Raw genomic sequence first — 14,188 nt, 5'->3', positions numbered from 1 at the left:
GAAAACAAATCAGTTTTTGGTCAATAATTTTTTGTGGCCCATCGATATTGAATTTCTTTGCCATTTTATAGTAGGGATCCGTACGAATTCAAAAAGGTATAACATTTCAAAATCAGACAATTTTTACGCGAGATATTCAATAAAAATCATCGAAAAAGTTTTGATTTTTGAACCGACCCTGATTTTGAAAAAAAAAAAACGTGATGATTTGCAACGTCATATCTCCGCGCGGAAATATGTCGTTTTGGAACGTCATATCTCCGCGCGGAGTTATGTCTTTTTGGAACGTCATATCTCCGCGCGGAGTTATGTCGTTTTGGAACGTCATATCTCCGCGCGGAGTTATGTCGTTTTGGAACGTCATATCTCCGCGCGGAGCTATGTCGTTTTGGAACGTCATATCTCCCCGCGGAGCTATTACCCGAGATATTAAAAAAAAAATCATCGAAAAGTTTCGATTTATGCACCGACCTCTAATTTTAAAAAAAGCGTGATGTAACCCCTTGTCATTTTGTCGATTTGGGTCAAAATTTTGGAAAATCATCAAAAATGGTTGATTTTGAAAACGAATCAGTTTTTTGTCAATCATTTTTTGTAGCCCATCGATTTTGAATTTCTTTGAATGCCATTTTATAGTCGGGATCCGTACGAATTTAAAAAGGTATAACATTTCAAAATCAGACGATTTTTACGGGAGATATTCAATAAAAATCATCGAAAAAGTTTTGATTTTTGAACCGACCCTGATTTTGAAAAAAAAAAAACGTGATGATTTGGAACGTCATATCTCCGCGCGGAGTTATGTCGTTTTGGAACGTCATATCTCCGCGCGGAGTTATGTCGTTTTGGAACGTCATATCTCCCCGCGGAGCTATTACCCGAGATATTAAAAAAAAAAAAAATCGAAAAGTTTCGACTTTCGCACCGACCTCTATTTTGAGTGATGTAACCCCTTGTCATTTTGTCGATTTGGGTCAAATTTTTGGAAAACCATCCGTACGAATTTAAAAAGGTATAACATTTCAGATATAATAAATATACAGGCCGCAAATTATATAGCGCGACTGAGAAATCATCCTAATCGTCTGGCTAGGCGTCTTCTGAATAGGCGTAGAATTGGAGGACTCCGAACGCGGAGGAGACTGCGAAGGTCTCACCCAATAGACCTCCCTGATCGATTTATATAGTCGACACTGTAAATAGTATATTAGACTTACCTGTAGAATAAGTAGTTGTAAATATTCATATAAATTTAATTTAAGTTGTTCCAGATAATAACAGAAAATTAAAATAAAACAAAACTTAATAATAATAATAAAAAAAAAAAAAAAAAACTGAGACAACTTAAATGAAAGCTATATAAATAAATACTAGTATAACTTATAACATAGGAAACTTGACAAATATAGGTTCTTCATATTTTTTCCGATCTGAGAGGTCAATTGGAAGAGACCTTTGCAATCTCGGACTCCAAGTCTACGTCTCTTTTGGAGATGATTGGGATGATTTTCAAGTCGCGTGATGTTTATTACGTGTCCCGGACTTTGGGCACGCCTAGGTCTGTTTTAAAATTGGACGGTCACATGTACCAGGGGGCATAATAATTACTGATAGCATACATATTTTTAATATTATTATTAATGTTATCACTGAGCTAAGACAACATTAAAGCAGTTAGAGATTCGCAGGCAGACCTCCCTTGTTCAGTTCGTTGAACGACTTGGTCACCCAGACAACTCATCTAGCTAGCTTAATAATTTTTAAAAACCACAACAACCAACTTATTTGATATAATTAAACTGTTCATCTATAACACGTCACCGAAAATGCGCAGTCTTCCAGCCTGAAGACTAGCTTCACGCAATGCAGGAGTTTTAAGTGCAGCCAAAAAGTATGCTATATTTTTGGCCATAGTCAGCCAGAATAAAGATAGGATTTTGTTTGAAATATTTGGCGCTGAGTGGCTCAATATAAATCGACTGGATCGATTTGGTTGGGCTTAGGGAAAATGTGTTAAGCTTAATTTGCTTCTGCTTTCAGATTTACAAATTTAAGATGTCAAAACAATTTTTCCAATGGACTTACCTTTTGGCAACGAACTACCACAGATCGATATACTTATAGTGGGCGCGGGTCTGTCGGGCCTTACTTCAGCAGTAAAAATATTGTCCAAGGAGCATTCGCTGAATGTGAAAATCATTGATGAGAATAACAAGCCCGGTGGGCAGCTGCGCGGAAAGGGAACATGTTTTGTGAGCAAGGAGCAGAAGGAGCTGATTGCCTTCATCACGCAACTAAATGTGGCACTGTTCCAGCATGATTCCCACGAACAGACGCTGAGTCGCTGCTGGGAGCTGGACCGCGGCCTGACCTCAGTTCCGGCCAAGTTTGAGCTCTGGCGCTATATCAATATGTTGGACATGCGTATGAAGAAGTTTAGCTCCGTGCGTTATGAGTTAGTTTACGATTGGACGGGGTATTGGGGAGCACAGAAATGCGCTAATGTCTGTCGTTGCCTTCCTTTAGGTTCCGCGAGCGAATACCAACAATGGAGCGGCACATAGTCACCAACTTGTTTTTCAATCTGTCCCGCGAGTTCATGTATCAGCTGGTGCATTTGGCCTCCGGTATGCAAGCCAGCGATATTAACTACGATGAATTCATGTGTCTGTGCAGCACATCGGGCGGACTGAATGTATTAATCGATCTGTAGGAGATCCATGGGGTATATTCAGTTGCACTTTAACAATGTCTACTTGCAGCTTGCTGGCCATGCCGGAGTCCATCATGAGCTTGTCCTGCGGGAAACTACTTGAGACGCTGCACGAAAAGTTGAAGTACACTGAGATCCTTAATAATGTGAAAGCTGTAAAGGTGGAACACTTTAAGAACTATGTCCAGGTGACAGACTCACATGGCAAGAAGCACAAGGCAGAAGCTGTTATCCTGGCCATACCCTGGGACAAGGTAAACAAGCTGCAGTTCGAGCCTCAGCTGCCCAGACAGTTTCGCATACCCTCCAGGCGCACAAAGAAATCGAAGAGTATGATAACCCAATACTCTATGCGCTACAACAAGCCCGTTTGGATAAGCCAAGGCTATTCGGGTCAGTTTCTAAACATTCGACCCTTGGTGGTGGGCTACGCGCTCAATTCGGGCGAATACTGCGGCTACATGCTGCATACCGTGGAGGAGGCAGACAGCGTGCGAACCACTGTGCTGGATCTGCTGGCAGAACAGTTTGGCGAGGAAATGCTTGATCCTTTGACCTACAAACAGGAGACCTGTGAGCTAAATACGGCCATACACAAGCCGCAAATAAAGCCCTGGCATCGTGTCATCTGGTCCAGTTCGGCTGCAGCTGCCACCAAAGATCGGAATCTCATGGCCGGTGCTGTCGAGAGCGGCGTACGGGCGGCGATTAATGCGCTCTTTGTAATCCGGCCACAGGTGGTGTGCTGGCGGGATCTGCAGGATGTGCAGGATAAGAACCGATATGTCGGCCCCAGTCCTGGCTACTTTGCTGGTTTGCTTAGCCGGCTCAATCTATACAACATCACCTTCTATGGCGTCTTTGTGATTGGTCTTATCTGTTTGCTCAACTTCGGCTATGGCGCCATCGGGTAAACCTAGCTATGTTCATTTTGCTGCTCAATTGCTCGCCCAATTACTTTGACATTACTAATATCAGGGGGCACTTCCATATACCTAGTCAAATCATAGACCCACTTGGGCACTCGCTATAGCATTCAGCTAGCCGTAATCCCATTTCTCGAGCTAATCATTTAATTCAACTCGGCTTGGTCCAGATCTGGAGTGAATTCCACATCTTATACTTAGTCTTTTTTGCATAATTCTAAGCCCGTCTGGTGGGTAATCATTCACTTAAGCGCCAACGCCATCTATGCCACCCACGCCACCCACGACAGGCCAACAAATTGGGATTCATAAATTTCAATCAGTCACCAAGTAGCTCTCCGGGGCCTTAGGGATGAGATATACGCTCCAGATATACCTGTTGTATCGAGTTACGAAAGTCTAATGATAATCGTAAATCTCGGTAGTAACAAAATTTGTTGTGTAAATATAAATTAAATGTTAAGTTAATCGGTTTGTGTTTTGCTTAATGCTGCCAACGACTTGAACAACGACGTTTGGCAGCTATAACTCGTAAATTGTCATGAATATAAAATAATTTATTATATTCATGTACATAAATGGTTGTAGATACTTTAACCACCTAATACACTTGATCTTTTCTGTCCATGTTATCCATGCTCATGTATATCATCTTTTTTAATATTCCATTAAATCGCACATCTCTACAACTTGGCTTTATCTTTAGAATACGTTCTATTTATATGGCATTTGCATATGGGATCATAAATGTTTTTCGGCAATTTGACTTTAATTGAATCAGGTTAGTTTTTATTAGATTAGTGCCAACCAGATGGATGTATGTCACCTACGAATGGGCGCACTGCTTGGACCGAGAGTGAAAGTATGGGCGTGGTCGGGGCACTGGGACTGACGACGTGCGCTCCATACATAATCGTAACAATATTCAAAAGCTCGCCAGCTCTGTGCATGCACTTGAAATTGTGGCCAAAATCGAACAATAGCTGCACGTGCGTTGGCCACAAACAAAAACAATAACAACAACAACAACAACAACAACAACGAAACATCAAAGCCAAAGACCTACCTATCCAATCACAATCAAATTGTCAACGGTACACGCCCATGTGCATTACGAGTTCAATTGAAAAAAAAAAAAAAACAAAACAAGCTGCCAATGGAATCTCTATATACACATAATAAATACGACCTCTCAGAGGATCGTCATGCATTCGTCAGAACGTCCAAGCTTAATGCGTATACCCTGTATCCATTGACAAGGGTGTAATGGTTCTGTGCTAAGGGTATGTAACTATGGCAAAAGACGTCATCTCCGTTTCCATGGGGTATGTATACACATATGCCATCCGTCTTTATGAATATCAATCTCAGAGACTATAAGATCTACAGAAATTTCATGTATGTATACTTCAAATCATCTAAAACTCTGTTTCCAGAATATGGCGTTAATCAAAGTTATTTTATATCTCAAAGTTCACTAAATTTGTCGAGATAGTTTTTATATGATACGCACAGATCCAGAAAATTCAACTTTTTGGATACCTTTCCTTTGTTCTAAGGAAAATAAAACTCAAACTTAACCTAAAGATTTGGTATATACCCCTACAAATTTCATAAAGTTCCGAATGTAAGCCCGGAAGTTATTCAAGATAAGCCTGTATACCTGTATGTGTGTACAGATGATAGACTGTCTGAGGTTGTGCTTAGGGTATCTGGCAATCGGGCACTCCCGGCCAGAGAACTTTTGCTTGTTTTTGTTGTTCTGAATTATTGCTAGTACTCAAGCGCCGTTAGACATGCGCTGCACTATGCAATTTTCACAGATGAATAAAATACGAGTGAGCAGGATGATTACATGCATGAGAAAAACTGAACAATAATTAAAGCGATACATTTAAACAACAGCCACAAAAAAAATAAAAATAAAATAAGCAGCTTAAATACAATGTCGACTGCTGCTTACCCTGCACTTTTCCAGTGCACAGTCCCATGGCTCTTGCTTACGTATTTCCATCGATATCGGTATCGATCGTACGCTCGATCGATTGACGTAGTAAAAACCATCAATTGAGCTTGGCCAGAGTCGAGAGCTCTTGAGAGGCATGTTATCTAAACGTTAATACAGTTAACCTCAATTGGTATTACTCAGTGGGGTCAATGCATCTGGTTCCAGTTTGAGAAATTGTCTAAACATCATAATGATTGAGGTTGTCGCTCCCATCAAATCAATTAAAGATTTAGTCATGAAAAAAAAAAAAAAACAAATCCACGCTTAAGAGTTACTCAAGCGCAGATACATATGTATCTATATTCCCACAAATTATAAATATTACAACATTGTATTCAGAACAAAGAGACTCCACCAGCAAGAGGCGACTTAAATTCAAATGCCTTCCGCTTCAGGGGATCAACATATCATTTACACAGCATTTAAGCAATATTCATTCACAGTGTTTCTTTCAATTTACAATGGTGTTTTGCTCTTTGCATTTTAAAGAGCCGAAAAATGTAAGAGCGCTGCTCTTAAGTACGCACTTAAAAATAACGGAATTGACGAAAACAATAATGTAAACAAGGCAGGCGCTCGATTATCGGCCATACGAATGTAAATTTGTAATGAAACGTAGACAAAATGTAAATTATATGAATTACAGCAGAGCGTACTGTAAATTAATGCTTAATTCCTATGCACTCTCATACATACTAAGTAAAATACATATTTCTTTGTTGTGGAGAGCAACCGTGCATTAGTTTGTAACGGCATTTGTCTCTAATTGTAATGAAGATCCTGTGCTGAATGTAAAGGTTCGGCTAGGCAGGGTGATTGATGAGCTCTGCGCGTTGGATACGTAAGGGATGATAATGTGGTTTGACATATTGAGCTATGTACCGATGCTTACACTGAAAAAGATCGTTATGAATGTTATACTTAGCAAACCATTTGGGTGCAAGATAGAATACCCTGTTGATAAGAAAATGTATTTATATTTTAGAAGTGTAGCTAGAGATAGGAGGGCTGCTAAGTCCTTTAGCTTTGGCAATTTAACTATATTTCGAATGAATGAAACATTTTAATATATGAAAGCTTTACTTTACAAAAATTTCTTTTTTATTGAAGGGGTTGAATATTTTTATGACGATGAAAAGGTTAAATTGATAAGGCTCGAATTACTTAACCTATTCCTATTTAATCAATTTTCGATCTTCCTATGATCTGTCAGTGTGGCTTAAGTGTAAATGGTCGCATATGCTGCTCCTCGTTCTGTGTAGAGTGCTATTGTCACTTGGAAATAATCTCTCCTCAAACGCGCAATGATTTCGAAAATTGAATGCATTACACACAGACACAGACACACACACATACACCAAACTCAAAATCCCAAGCATAAGTAAATGGAACGGGAAGAGCCGAAGCCGAACGTTTCCGAACCAGAGCCAGACAGAGGCAGAGACAGAGTCAAGCGTATTCGTGTATTTGTAATGAGTGTGCGTATGTACTACTTATGGGTGAGTGTATATGTCAGTCTGTTTTGTCTGGCGGGCTGTATGCTAGTACAAAATGTTGCGATCGACCTCCCGTGGGCTTAGTTTGTGAGACGCCTCCGAAGCGGCAAGTAGTTGGTGGCATTACAAGCGACTGCATCTCATCTGCCAGCAGACGCTACACGCGCTCGAGAGTTCATTCAAAATTAGAAACATTGCCGCGCGCAGCTGCCCAAAAAGACTGGGAACAGATATTCAATTCAATTTTATGTTTATTTTAACATATAAGAAAATTTTGACAAGCCAAAAAGAAAAACAAACGTGGGCTGAACAAGAAAAAAAACATAAGCATAAAGCGAATCTAGAAAATAGAACGGAAAGATAAACCGCAAAGGTCGCAACCAAAAAAAAAAAAAAAATTTAGAAGTGAAAGTGAAAACGAAAACAAGAACCACAAATAGAAAAAAAAAAAAACACAACAACACTTTGCGTTCGCAATTCCCGTTGCATTTGGCCGATCGGGCGCCTTTTGGCTGCGTATTATCAGTGGACACTGGAATAGGAGAAGTCGACCAGAAAAACGGACAGCGAAACTCTCGTGTCAGAGGCTACACGCCGTGTTAATGCACTCGTAATCGCCGGACAATTGGCGGCAATAAATTCTATATTTGTGCATATATATATATATGTATGTCAGAATTTAAATCGCGACTTTTGTGATTGCAATTTCAATTGAGCAATTGATGGGCATAGATTATAAATAGATTGACTTACAGAAACTGGTTTCAAAAGCAAGTTCAGTGTCAAAATGCGCACAGCATAAAGTTCTTCAAGCGAGTGAACGACCCAGAAAATTTCGAATTCTTTTCGAAAGAATCTGAATTTGAACTCTTATCAATACGCACACACACACATATACATATATATATACAATTTGTGTTCGTTGTTTTTGTTGTTGTTGAGCACTGTGTTGTGTGTTATATATATATCTATATATATATAAAAGCTGTGATAAACAAGGAAACTACTAAAATGACCCAGTCTAAGGATAATCTGGAGAAGACGAGAGAGCTCATCAGCGAGGAGAGCATGAAGGATTTGCTCACAAAGCAGCTGGAAATAGTTGGCAGTAGCGGCGCATTTGTTTGGTGAGGAGGGGTTGTCCTATGCACATGTGCATATATGTCGTCATGAATATACCCAGATCAGGAGTGCATAACTGAATGGAATCGATCAGTTCTGATAGCTTGACCTATTCCATTAATATGAAAGCTGTTCGACTCAAAAGTTCAAGTTCAAACTGAAACTGATTCAGAACTGGCATCAAAGCAGTTCAAACTGATTGAGTTGAAGAAAACTAGGTTAACACTAGTCCAAGCATTAGTCAGAGCTATTAGCTGTAAAGTAAATCTTATGCCAAGCACGAACAACTAATTTAAATAATATACGATTCAAATATTTTAAAACGAACAACACGTACCGACCAGATCTAAAGGCTAATCCGTAGTTGAAGTTGACTTATCAATAATAGTTTGAGCACGCGACTTGAGTGACATATGTAATGGATGAGAAAGAGTATTCAGCAGTAAATAACATTACCTTTGTACAGAGATGTCAAATCAGTGCACTAGATTTAATTATAGTAGGCAATTGAGCCTGATAACAGATTTGAATTGCAGCGGGCCAATAATCTACATACTTGTATTTGAAACCGGTACTCATTATAATAATCATTTTAATATTGTATATTCTATTCGATTCTATTCGAGTCTATATCGCTGCACTGCCTCAAGGAGGGTCAGTAAAGTGAATGGAATATTGATGCGAAATGGTTGAGAGAGAGAGAGAGAGGGGTGCTGTGCCCGAAGGACACGTACTCCGGCAGACATTCAACTACCGTAACTAGCCTTATGACTCGTACGTGTAGAACCAAAAAAAAAAAAAAAAAATCGAAAACAAACAAAATTAACTTTAAAACGTACTTTGAGTGCTTTGAATTTTGACGATCCTCTGCCCAGAAGTGGCTGGGCGGGAATCGTAAAAAAAAATCGAATATGTAAATATTGCGCATTGCGTTCCGGTTGCCCGGTTCGATTGACAATTTGGTGACGCGCCGTTTACATTGAAAACACTCGCAACATAAATGAGTTAGAACGCGTAGCTGTATATTTGTTTTGGGTATTGTATATCAGATCATGTGCTGAATACTCAATGGCCAAAATTGTAAGTTTAGCTGCGTGTTTGCTTTTTGGAATGTGTCACTAACCTTCACAATTTTTTGTTTTCGCAATTGTCAGTTGGCGTCATTTATTTTGATCGCCGATCGTTAATATTATTAATAATAATGTGAAATAACAAGCGGCGCCACTTTCAATTATCAGCATGTTGTGCTAACGTGCGAAAGATTGAAGTTGCGTATCGCATAAACAAGGGTTAGTTAATTAGATATAGCGATCATACCTGCTAAATATGTAAAATGTTTTAATTAGCGCCAGGTGAAATCAACGCCAACGCAATTTCGCTGAATTGCGTATTTAAGCAAACAATTTGAGCAGTTGTTGTAACTATTTGCATTTCCGTTTGCAGGGCCATCTTCTTTCTCTGCGTTACGCCCAACATTTTGAACGGTTTCCATGTGTCGTCGTACACGCTGCTCGGCCATCTGCCCGAGGATCAGTGGTGCGGCATTGACGAACTGCGTAACACCAACTGGACGCTGGCACAGAAGCGCAGCATCAGCGAGCATGAGCTGAACTCGGGCGGTTGCACGGTCTGGGATTGGGATTACCAGCAGCTGAGTCAGATGTCCTACGAGGCGGCACTTAACTACACCAGCCGCATGGCTGCGATCAAGCAGCCCACGGTGGTGTCCTGCAAGGCCAAGGGCAGCTACGAGTATTCGCATCCGGAGACCACATTCGTTGCCGATTGGGAGCTGACCTGTGAGCGCAGCATTCAGCGCACATCGGCCCAGGTTTCCCTATCCCTAGGCAAATTCTGCGGCTCCTTCACGTTTGGCATACTGGCTGACAAGTAAGTTAAAGCTACAGACTAGTTAAGCTGGCTGCTTAAAAAATGATATTCGTTTTTTTGTAGATTTGGTCGCAAGACTTCGTTTACGTTGGGCGCCGCTTTCTTCGTTTTGGGCAGCATCTTTTGCAGCTTCTCGCCCTGGTACAGTCTCTTTTTGATTGGCCGCTTCGCCTTGGGCGCTGCCTCGTCCGGTTTGTTCTATCCTGCATTTACGATGAGTACGTATCTTCCTTTAAGATTTGCTGCCTGTTGTACTTATATTGCAAAGTTTTGCTTTAGTTGTTGAGAACATTTGCCTGAAGCATCGTTCCTGGATGTCGATTGCCTTCTCTGCCTCATATCCCGTTGGCATGATCCTGCTGGCCATTGCGGGCTATCTGATACAGCCCTGGCGCTATCTGCAACTGGCATTGACCATACCCTCGCTACTTCTGATCCTTAATTGCTAGTAGGTTAAGTTGGTTAATGCAAGTGCCAATTTATGTAATTTCTGTCCTGTTTTTTCCAGTCTGATGAACGAATCCCCACGCTGGCTCATAACGAAGCAGCGTTACGACCGTGTCTATCAAATCCTTTTCAAGCAGCCCAGCCACTATGAGGTTCAGCCCACAATTGCGCCAGCCACCGAAATTGTTAGCGATAAGAAAACGGTCTGTAGAAAGATCTTCCAGATGCTTTCGCCAAATGAGCTAGTTGTCAAGCGAAAGTCATTTATATCGCATACTCTGTTCACAGAGTAAAACAGAGTATATCTGTCAAACAGTTTTATATATCCTGGTTACAGTTTGCAAGTCACTGCTTTGGGTTACAGTTAGAGAGTCAGTCAAATAATCAAATCGAGTCTTTTCACTTCATGATAGCGGTCATTGCACTGTGAACAGAGTATTAAGCAGTCAGTTACACTCAACAACAACGTTCATTTATTGCCTTTGATTACAGCTGGAACCGATCCCAAATGATTCGCTCGCCAAGAAGCTAAAGAATGGTCCACTTAAGTCAATTATCGAGCTCTTTGCGAATCCAAAAGTGCGCAAACTAATCTTCACCTCGTACTTTATGTTCTGCGTAACCTCGCTCAGTTACTATGTGACGGGTAAGATCCTGAGATCAAAAGTATTATGCAAAAAAAGAAAATAACCTTAATTTCAATGTTAATCCATTTGTAGCTCTCAATGCCGCCAATCTCTCGGTCAGTCGCTATCTGTATATTATAGCCACTGGCGTTGTGGATATACCTTCGTATCTGGTGCCGGTCATTATGTTGCGGTATACGGGCCGTCGTATTACCACAATGTTCCTGTTCATGTGGACGGGCGTATCGCTGCTGTTGGTGCTCGCGGTGCCCGCTGGCAGCACCACGTGGATCGTTGCGTTTGCCATGTTGGGTCGATTTGGCATCAGTGCCACCTACTCGGTTGTGACGCTCTACACAGCAGAGCTGTATCCCACCGAAATACGTAACTCGGCGCTGGGCACCTGCTCCACATGGGCGCATGTCGGTTCCATTTCGGCACCCTATGTGGTCGATGTGCTGGGCGCATTAGGCTGGTACATTCCGACAACAATCTGCGGCTGCTGCGTTCTAGTAGCAGGCCTGCTAACGCTAACGCTGCCCGAAACGGGCACGGGACACCTTTCCGACAAGGTTGAGGATGCCTCCGCCGCCAACGAAGCGACCGAGAGCAAGCCTGAAAAGCAGTAAGATTGAGCCACAACCAAGCCGTGCAGGCTGGTCGATGGGTTCCACTAGTTAAGTTAGTATACGATCGATTATCCATGCTACCTATGTATACGTATTCTACAATGTTACGATTGTAATACTACCAGTACTACTCTAGGCCTAAGTTTTCTATGCGTAATTGTTGTTATTTTTACTATTCCTTGCATTGTCGTAGCATATATATTCGTAAATGTTTTCTGTTTGATATAGTATAATTAATAAATTATATATATATAGCCGTTAGTAGTTCTGCACAAGTAGCTGGACCCAGTCGTAATAGGGTCGTGTCACCGTGTAGATGCTGGGCATTCCCTGAATGCCGCAGGTCAGCCCATGCGACACCAGTCCGTAAATGTATTCGCGTCCTCCGGTTCCATATTGACAAATAAGCGGACCACCAGAATCGCCCTGGCACGAGTCCTGATTGTGGCCCAATGCACAGACCGTATTTGCACCGTTCTTAGGTGCCCAAATGTGTCCAATAATATCGCGGCACTGCTGGTTGCCAATGACGCTCACCTCCGCCTCAAAGAGCTGCTTCTGGGATGGGCCAGCATGCCTGGTGGCGCCGTAACCAATTATTCTACACGATTCTAAAATACATTTAGGCGTATTCTGGGGATTAGTTATAATTAATCGCTTTGTTTACAAACCCTTGCTGTTGGGTTTCATGCCGTACGGAGGCAGTTGAGCAAATTGCATGTCCACTCCCAATTGGCTTTTAAATGGGCGCTTCAGATGGAGAAGTGCGATATCATTGCGGTAGTTGGAACTGTGATATTATAAGCATATTTTAATTAAATTTATTACCCAACTTGTAAAAGTAAAATTACTTGCAAAATTTTAAATATTTTAACCATTTCAATTATTTATACATACGGTTGAAAGTAAATGTATTCAGCGCTTTCCACACAATATCCTCTTAATTTTTCAACATTTTCAATATTTTCGTATCCGATAAAAGCCACAATCTTGTCAAGTTTTCTGCAAGCACAAGAGATTGACGTCAAGGCCATATCTTAAAGATATATATACCAACTTTCTCCAGATACAGTGGGCAGCAGTCAGTATCCAGCGTTCACTTATCAAACTTCCACCGCAGAAATGCTGATAAATCCGCATTTGAGTGAGATTCCTGTTGATTCCATATCCAGTGAACACATCTTGCAATGATACCATATAAGGGTACCTTGAAGTGCCATCTGCAATGTGATTGAATTTTCAATAATTCTCTCAAATCGAATTTATTTTGAAATACTGCCCACGCTAGAAACGACGCGACCGCCAACAATTGGCACAGCGCGACAATCCTTGAAAGATACAATTTTGATGAAAATTAATATCAGGAGACATTTTTGATAGCAACTGAAGCCAGCCCTCATGCTGGAACATTAACAAGATACTAAACTACGTCCGTCAGCAATCCCAATAGAGCAACAGTTTTCGAATAAATAAGAAGAAATAAAAGCGCAAACGCTCACATCGAGACAAGCTGTGTAAATAATTCAATGTGAATGCGTTTGTTGAATGTTTTGAAATCTCTGACTGCGGGCGTCATCGAACTTTTCTAGGAGATGCGTGTTAATTTGAGTATTTTCCATTACTATTAGGTGTTCTACACTTTATTAAAGCTATTTATATAGCACTTTTCTTAAAACAAGCAGTTTAATATTGTTGTATACAGCTTTAGGTTATTTAGAAGAATTCAAATTTTATTGGGCGCTCAACAACGTTAAGCGGACGATCTGGCAACGCTACATTTTGGCAGCACTGAGTGCTGGTCACACTGTTTTTGTCAAGCAGCTGATTAGTTGTACGCGAAATCTGTGAATGGTCAGACGCCATTGTGTACACGTTACGTGCGTTGAGAATTGTAAGTGCAAATTGTTCATTAATTTAAACAATTACTAATTAAATATCTGCCCAAATTGAGTGTTAACTAGAAACTCTAATGCATTTACCTTGAGAACAAAGTGTTGTGTATTTTGGAATGCTCAAATACAACACGCATTACGTTTGATTTGTTGTTGCTGCTATTTATTGTTTTGTTTGTGAAAAATATGTGCGAGTCGTGTTTGTGATAATAATATTCCGATTTGATGGAGATTAAAGGCAAATGTTTTGGCAATAATCAGTCATCAACAATCGTCTCGCCACAAGGTGACACAGCGCTATGGGCTCAAACCTCGCCCTTAGGGCATTTTCACATTTGCCCATTTTTGTGCTGACACAGACGAAGTGGGCTTTGAAAAGTTGTTGTTGTATTTCGTTTGTTTGTGGAAAATGATCGCGATGAACCAAATGTATCGATCG

At 40.8% G+C, this 14,188-nt stretch overlaps 3 protein-coding genes across 4 annotated transcripts; 2 read left to right on the top strand and 1 right to left on the bottom strand.

Moving 5' to 3' along the window:
* Positions 1–2,027: 2,027 nt before the first annotated feature.
* On the top strand, positions 2,028–4,107 carry shps (sheepish). 2 transcript variants are annotated; one of them, XM_002053989.4, is made up of 3 exons: positions 2,028–2,455; positions 2,527–2,709; positions 2,763–4,107. In XM_002053989.4, the coding sequence occupies exons 1-3, from the start codon at positions 2,076–2,078 to the stop codon at positions 3,625–3,627; spliced, it is 1,428 nt and encodes a 475-aa protein (XP_002054025.1). In that variant the 5' UTR covers positions 2,028–2,075; the 3' UTR covers positions 3,628–4,107. The 2 variants fall into 2 exon arrangements, with proteins under 2 accessions (XP_002054025.1, XP_015027581.1); XM_015172095.2 differs by lacking the exon at positions 2,028–2,455 and having other exon boundaries at positions 2,554–2,695.
* Positions 4,108–7,216: 3,109 nt separating this feature from the next.
* Positions 7,217–12,111, top strand: LOC6630035 (organic cation transporter protein). The gene is made up of 7 exons (XM_002053990.4): positions 7,217–8,270; positions 9,709–10,155; positions 10,219–10,373; positions 10,435–10,603; positions 10,664–10,805; positions 11,095–11,248; positions 11,322–12,111. The coding sequence occupies exons 1-7, from the start codon at positions 8,155–8,157 to the stop codon at positions 11,855–11,857; spliced, it is 1,719 nt and encodes a 572-aa protein (XP_002054026.1). The 5' UTR covers positions 7,217–8,154; the 3' UTR covers positions 11,858–12,111.
* LOC6630036 (serine protease 55) lies at positions 12,069–13,303 on the bottom strand. Its single transcript, XM_070206930.1, has 6 exons — positions 13,284–13,303; positions 13,137–13,185; positions 12,915–13,077; positions 12,755–12,859; positions 12,529–12,647; positions 12,069–12,468 (listed from the first exon to the last, which is right to left on the bottom strand). Exons 3-6 carry the CDS (start codon positions 13,052–13,054, stop codon positions 12,116–12,118), a joined length of 717 nt encoding a protein of 238 aa, XP_070063031.1. The 5' UTR covers positions 13,055–13,077; positions 13,137–13,185; positions 13,284–13,303; the 3' UTR covers positions 12,069–12,115.
* Between the last annotated feature and the right edge of the window lie 885 nt (positions 13,304–14,188).

This window comes from Drosophila virilis, chromosome 2 (assembly GCF_030788295.1).
Source record: "Drosophila virilis strain 15010-1051.87 chromosome 2, Dvir_AGI_RSII-ME, whole genome shotgun sequence".
NCBI lineage: Eukaryota > Metazoa > Arthropoda > Insecta > Diptera > Drosophilidae > Drosophila > Drosophila virilis.
The sequence above is the reverse complement of the archived record's forward strand: the minus strand, read 5'-3'. Positions and strand labels throughout refer to the sequence as shown.